The following is a 5,924-nucleotide window of genomic DNA, read 5'->3' as shown; positions in this document are numbered from 1 at the left end:
CAGATGTCTGGATGTTCTTTTGAGAGATGAGTTTCTGAAATGTTGTTGATTCTATGTTGGGTCAAGGATGGAGTGTAACTTCTGAATATGGCTCTTCTACCCACGATCCCTTTAGCAATGAGTTGTAAATCCTAGCCTCCACCCCCGTTTCAGAGGGAGCTTCCTGTTAGATGCTACTGGCCAGGGTCAGGGTAGGAGGCATTCCAAGTCTCCATCTGACCAGAGGGGGTCTACCGAGTCACCACCCTTTGTTTCCTTGGGGGTTCGGGTCAGCGGAAAGACAACCTCCCCGCCTTTCCTCTGTGTATGAGAGTATCAGGGTAGAGGCTGAGAAAAGAGCCTTCCCAGGGGCATCCAGGGAGAAGGGCCACCGGGGGAGCAGGCTCGGAATCACTGTCTGAAGTGGAGGCAGCAGCAGGGGCTGTGCCAGGCGGGGAGGCCACGTCAAAGCGATCCTGAGACAGAGCAGAGAGAAGCACAGCCCCAAGACGAGGAGACTGGGAGGCAGAGCGCTGAGGGGGCTTCTTGGCCCATGGCATCAGAGGTCAAGGAACCCCAGGGCTGGGTGCCTGAGGCCCAGAAAGAGAGACTTGGCTGCTGGCTAAGGAGAGGTGTGCCCGGGTATCCTTTACGTTTTCTGATCCTGGCTTGTGATAACCTGCTGGCTTCCCTAATAAAGAACAATGCGTGTTGCCTGTGAGTTTTATTTGTCCGTGGGCACACGATGGAAGCCGGCAGAAAAAAGTCGAGTGTCATGGGAGCAAAGACACCAGGGGCGTCTGCTTCCCCAACTTCAAGGAGGTGGAGAAAGACTGTACAGAGGAGAGATATTGGTAGACAGGCAAAGTGTGGTCTCTAATCCTTTGCCCGTCTGCTTTCTTGGTGCTCGGCAGCTGTGACAACACGGCCTCATTCACGCAAGGGGAGCGCACCAGCAGAACTTACATTCTCGTCTTCCTGAATGTCCAAGGTGTAGGTAACCACTTCCTCGGGTGAACAGCCTTCTGGTTTACTCCACTGCAGCGTGACCCAGGTGACTCCCGCTCGGACAAGTCTCGGGGCAGACGGCATCTGCGGAATGTTCCCTAACGTGTAGCACACGACCTCTTGGCTGTAACCACTGCGGAGGGAGAAAGAGTGTTAGGCATACGGTACTTGAAGGCATTACCCAGGGCTGTCTCGGGAGTCCTACGAGGAGACAGGATAAGCCGACAAGCTGCTCGACTTGGGGTTGGCAGCTGGGCCAGGGCAGGATCCGTGAACAACGGTGGGCAAGACGCCTTTGGCTGGCACTCCTGACCACAACGTGCAATTTGCCCGCTGTCACCCCCTCCCGGGCTCGGCGGCTAGAAAAGCCCAGTCTGGGAAAGCACACCGCATCACAGGGCACGGTGTCCTCCAGAATTTACGTCCTTCCCCAGATCCAACCGGCAGAAAACCTGGCACAGCACGAAGCTTCTGACCCCACACCGATGAGGGTAGAGATAACCCTGCTTCGAGGTGAGATGAACGCTAACCACAGACGATCCTGCTTTTGAAGTTTGTGGGTAATCCCCACTCCGCAGCCACCGCAGCCTTTCATCAGAGGCCTTTTCGACCAGCGGATTCTCAAATCATAAGGACTGCTGTGGACAGGGCGGGGGACCTGCAACAACCTGTGATGTGCAAGAGACCACCTTCAGGCCAGAGGAAAGGCTGGGGACCACCGATTTAAGGAGGTTTATGACGAGCATCGTTGAGAGTAAACCCTTCCCCTTCGAACGAGAATGTCGCCCAACAAGTGACATGGGAGCACAGTCTTCTCAAAGCATTTTCAACCCATCGGTGCCACCCCGGTGTCCACCTGGTCTCGCCTTCTCCTGCAGCTGGGAGGCCCGCGGGCCCTCTCCTGGTTCTCGGATCTTGCGGCACCTGCCCTGACTTGACACCAGTGGCTGGCCCACCACCCAGGTCTCTGTCTCAGGAAACACATGGGCGTCATTGAAAGCATCTGTTGAAGGAGGAGCTTGCTCAGGGGACCCACGAAGGGAAAGGCCCGTGTTGACATAAGGGCATCCCAGGAGGGAGGCAGGACTTTGCTCTGAGAATCTGTACCGATTCCTTCATCTTCCTGCTCTTGGTCCCCGGGGAGCGGCGTGAACGACTGCAGAGGAGTCAGGCACTGTGCCCCTTGGGAACATCTCTAGTTGTTCGTGGAGGCACCGGGTGTCCACGAACCCTCCAGCACCCTGAGAGAAGGCCCAGGATCACAGCGAGAGCATAGGGAGGCATCCTACCTGGTGCCGATGTCGTTCCGCGCAGCCAGCCTGAACGTGTAGCCCGTGGCCGGACACAGCTTTGTCAACTTGCAGTGTCTCTGGTTCCCGAAGAAGCACTGTCTGAAGCCTCCGTTCCGTTTCCCCTACAAGAACACAATGCAACATTCAAGGACTCTGCAAACCACCAGGGGAGACCAGGGAGCGCCCGGAACCGCGTGGCTTCCTAGATCAGATGAACAAAACCACCAGAAAGAATGTCTGTAGCAGGACTTCAAATTGGTTCAGCCGTTGCCCACGGGACCAAATCGTGGAACGGATGAGAATTTGTAAAATGTGGGTGTGTCCTCAAACAAGAGTTGGGCAGAACAATGTCTGCCGATGTCCCGGGATGGGAGATTCCCACGAGGTATCAGGGAGCTCTTTAAGGAACCCATGTAGGAGACTCCACTATAGCAAGGACTGTGAGAGAGACAGGTCTTTAAAACGGCTTGGTTGGCTGCCGTTTTTGAGATGGGAACCATTGTTTCTGACCCTGCTGGTCAAGAGCTTTGGCTATGATGTCGGGCATACACCCACATTCTACTGGTTTGGATCTGTTCTGGTTTTGTTTCCTCGGCTATGAGTGATGCGGGAAGTACCAGCTTGGAAGGCCCGGTTTACAGGGAAAAGCTCACACTGCACACGTGGTGTTTCATGGTGAAATCTCACCTCCGCCTGAAAGTGCTACAGAAGAAGACGATGCGTCCACTGCATGGCAGTCACTGACTGCCGTGTTCCCGAAGGGGGTTGGTTATTAGGAAAACCTTTTCAGATTCAGGTTAAGGACAGCCCAAGGCCTTCTTTCTGAAAGCTGTAAACTTTCACTTGTGCTACTCAAAACTGTCCGATCCGACCCACCAAAAAATAAGCCTTTAGTCAAGAGGAACGGCCAGCCCGTGAGCGCCTGCTGGACTCAGCGAGGTAACTTCCTGCATCACACCTCACACTCACACAAGCCTGCTTTTCTCCTCCCACGAGGCGTTGCCCAACTTGCCCAACAGTGAGCAACGTGTTCCCAGACCTTTAAATGGTGATCCCAGACGACTGTGTATCCTGTCACAGGGCTTTGGACAATCTGGGAGGTCAGCGTACCCTTGCAGACCTGAACTGACTGTCTACCGAGCATCTGGAACACAGTGAGTTCATCTCTGGACATTAAATCCACTCTCAGTTAAGTAAGATACCAAAATGATATTTTTAGGGTCTTCCTAAGCCTGACATGACACCCCTAGCTCCTTAACGTGACAACGACCCCCTTCAATGGGTGCTCTTCATAGACCCCGTGAATAAAGAAATGACGGTGGCTATTGTATGCTCTGCCCCAGGGGATGCACTGCTCAGCAACTTGTGAGCACACCTGAGTCCTGCTCATAACCCACATGTACTGGACCTGTGTTCCCACGGAAAAGAAACCCACACCCCCACAGACCACGAATCTCAGCATGCTGGTCAGCAGCAGACTTCTGGACCCAGAGCGTTCGGGAATATGTTCCAAGTTCTGTTTCTACTTTTAAAAGGAGGAGCAAGCACATCCTCTTTCGCAATCCCCTCTCCCCGCCTCCCCACAGCCCCCCCAAACATTTGCTTCCTTCCTTTCAGCAGGCCTCTAAATGCTTACAAATATCACACAGCTCAGGTGAAGTGTCCTTAAAAATAGACATCCAACTAGCTGAAAAAGTGTCCCTCGGGACAACAGATGAAGAGAAGTTACAACCACCCCACATTCATCTCCTCAAACTAGCCCCTCTCACTCCTCCCTCCATGCCCCTAGCCCCCACCTCCCAGTTACTTCTCTGAGCCAGGCTGGTGCCTTTACCAATGGAAGGGGAGTGAGTGGAAGTCCAAAGATTCAGATCCCTTCGGGTGCAACGATGAGCGATGGGCAGCGAAGCCTCACATTCTGCAGCCTGCTGCTCAGGTGAAGCCACTGCGTGGCTGGCATAGCACGCCCTTACGCTGGTTTAACCTTGAGCACTGAGGTGGATGTGCATGCTCTATTCATAGAAACCCACGTATGCACACATTTGCATAATCACATCCAGTGTGTCTGATTGCACTCTAAGCCGAGCTCTGGGAGTAGCAAGATCTAACTTCTTTCCTCCGCTATTCTTTCAAAACTCAGAGTAAACAGCAAAAGAGACGCTTCATCCCTTCCAAACGCGCGCGGGCTCTTTCTGAGCTGCGTTTTCTTTCTCCGTTTGGTCTCCTTTGCCTGTTTCTGGTGCAGAGACCTGGAGCCAATAAACAGCAGTCGGTCTGTTCCCTGCCGGGCGGACTGACTTGAAGAGACTGAACACCAGACTGTGGTGGTCATTCAGTGACTTCATTCAGAGAACTGAACACCAGACTGTGGTGGTCATTCAGAGAACTGAACACCAGACTGTGGTGGTCATTCAGTGACTTCATTCAGAGAACAGTGACCAGGCCTTCTCATTTGGGTACTTCAAACTTAAAAAAACATTTAAAAACTTCCCCTTCCTTCAGTATCAGGAAGAATTCCTAAGTAACTCCAGGTTGTTCCGGGAAAAGTAAGTCAGCTTTCTCTTCTTTCCACCTGATCAAAGGGACCCAGGCCTCAGGAACAGAGTCAGGGATGTTGGAACCTCCAGTGCTTACAGTGTCTGGTGTGGGTAAGAGAACCAGTATTGCTCAGAGTGACAGGAACAGAGGCTTTGAGTAACATTTTAGAAGCCCCTGAGACTAAAAACAAAGACATGGGTGGTGAGGGGAGTTGAGCTGAGCATTTGGGGGAAACGACATTAGTTTTGAAATAAAATATTTATGTATGACAAGGCATTTAATATAGAAGGGAAGTCTAGGAAGAAAAATAATGAATATACACAAAGCCACGGTAGTGAGACGTGATCTATGGTCAGTGAGTGTAGACCAAAATACTTTCCATCCCCAGGATCTGGGCCGCACTGCACAGTACCCTGGTCTTCCCCAAACACACGTGCCAGGCCAGGCTCTCAGGTGACTCTGGGTTGTAAGTATTAGAATACAGAAGACTCACTTAAAGGTACAGAGTGGTTTGGAGAATCTGCTCATACACCGGAGTCTCAGCAGCAGATAACATTTATAAATAAAAAGAGCCCTAACAAATGACAGTGTGACGATGTAAATGTGTATCATGAATTCACTATGCCTGAGTCGTTACTATCAGTAAACCTGACTCTTGGATGAACCGCACCTTTCAGATCTTACACAGGCAGCACAGCTCCAAGCAACTTAAGAGATTACAGTCCGGGCTGTGTTTCTTCTTCGAATAAGACCTCACTGAAGATGACTAAATTATACGAATCCCACTTAGGAAGGAAACTTCTAATCCCACCTACTACCCACAAGCTAATTCCGACTCTGAGACCTTGTTTAGGGTGTCTGAGGCTGCACATCTTTCTTGGAGCAAACAGCCTCCTCTCTCTCCCTGGGGAGCAGCGAGTGGGTTTTAAACCCGGCCCTTGTGGTAAGCAGCCCAACACTTAGTAGACAGTGCCACCAGGGCTCCTGTGGTCATAGCAGACGTGAGTCATGTCCTGACACGCGGAACGCCAGCTGTCACCAACAGGGGGCCACAGAGAGCAGGAACCAGGCCCAGGCCCGCCTGTTAGCTCATGCTCCTGGACCAGC

At 52.2% G+C, this 5,924-nt stretch overlaps 1 protein-coding gene across 4 annotated transcripts in view; it reads right to left on the bottom strand.

The window, feature by feature from the left end:
* The window catches only part of FNDC3B (fibronectin type III domain containing 3B), a 365,496-nt gene that overhangs the window by 59,649 nt on the left and 299,923 nt on the right, over nucleotides 1-5,924 (bottom strand). For all 4 annotated transcript variants that reach the window (XM_045297448.1, XM_045297449.1, XM_004704080.3 and 1 more), the window contains 2 exons: nucleotides 2,277-2,401; nucleotides 946-1,120 (listed from right to left, as the gene is read on the bottom strand). In XM_045297448.1, coding sequence (XP_045153383.1) covers nucleotides 946-1,120; nucleotides 2,277-2,401 — 300 coding nt within the window. The remainder of the gene's footprint in view (nucleotides 1-945; nucleotides 1,121-2,276; nucleotides 2,402-5,924) is intronic.

The sequence above is a fragment of the Echinops telfairi genome, unplaced genomic scaffold (assembly GCF_000313985.2).
Source record: "Echinops telfairi isolate 266 unplaced genomic scaffold, ASM31398v2 ScPeMD7_7420;HRSCAF=8458, whole genome shotgun sequence".
NCBI classification, from domain to species: domain Eukaryota; kingdom Metazoa; phylum Chordata; class Mammalia; order Afrosoricida; family Tenrecidae; genus Echinops; species Echinops telfairi.
This window is presented reverse-complemented; position numbering and strand designations above follow the sequence as displayed.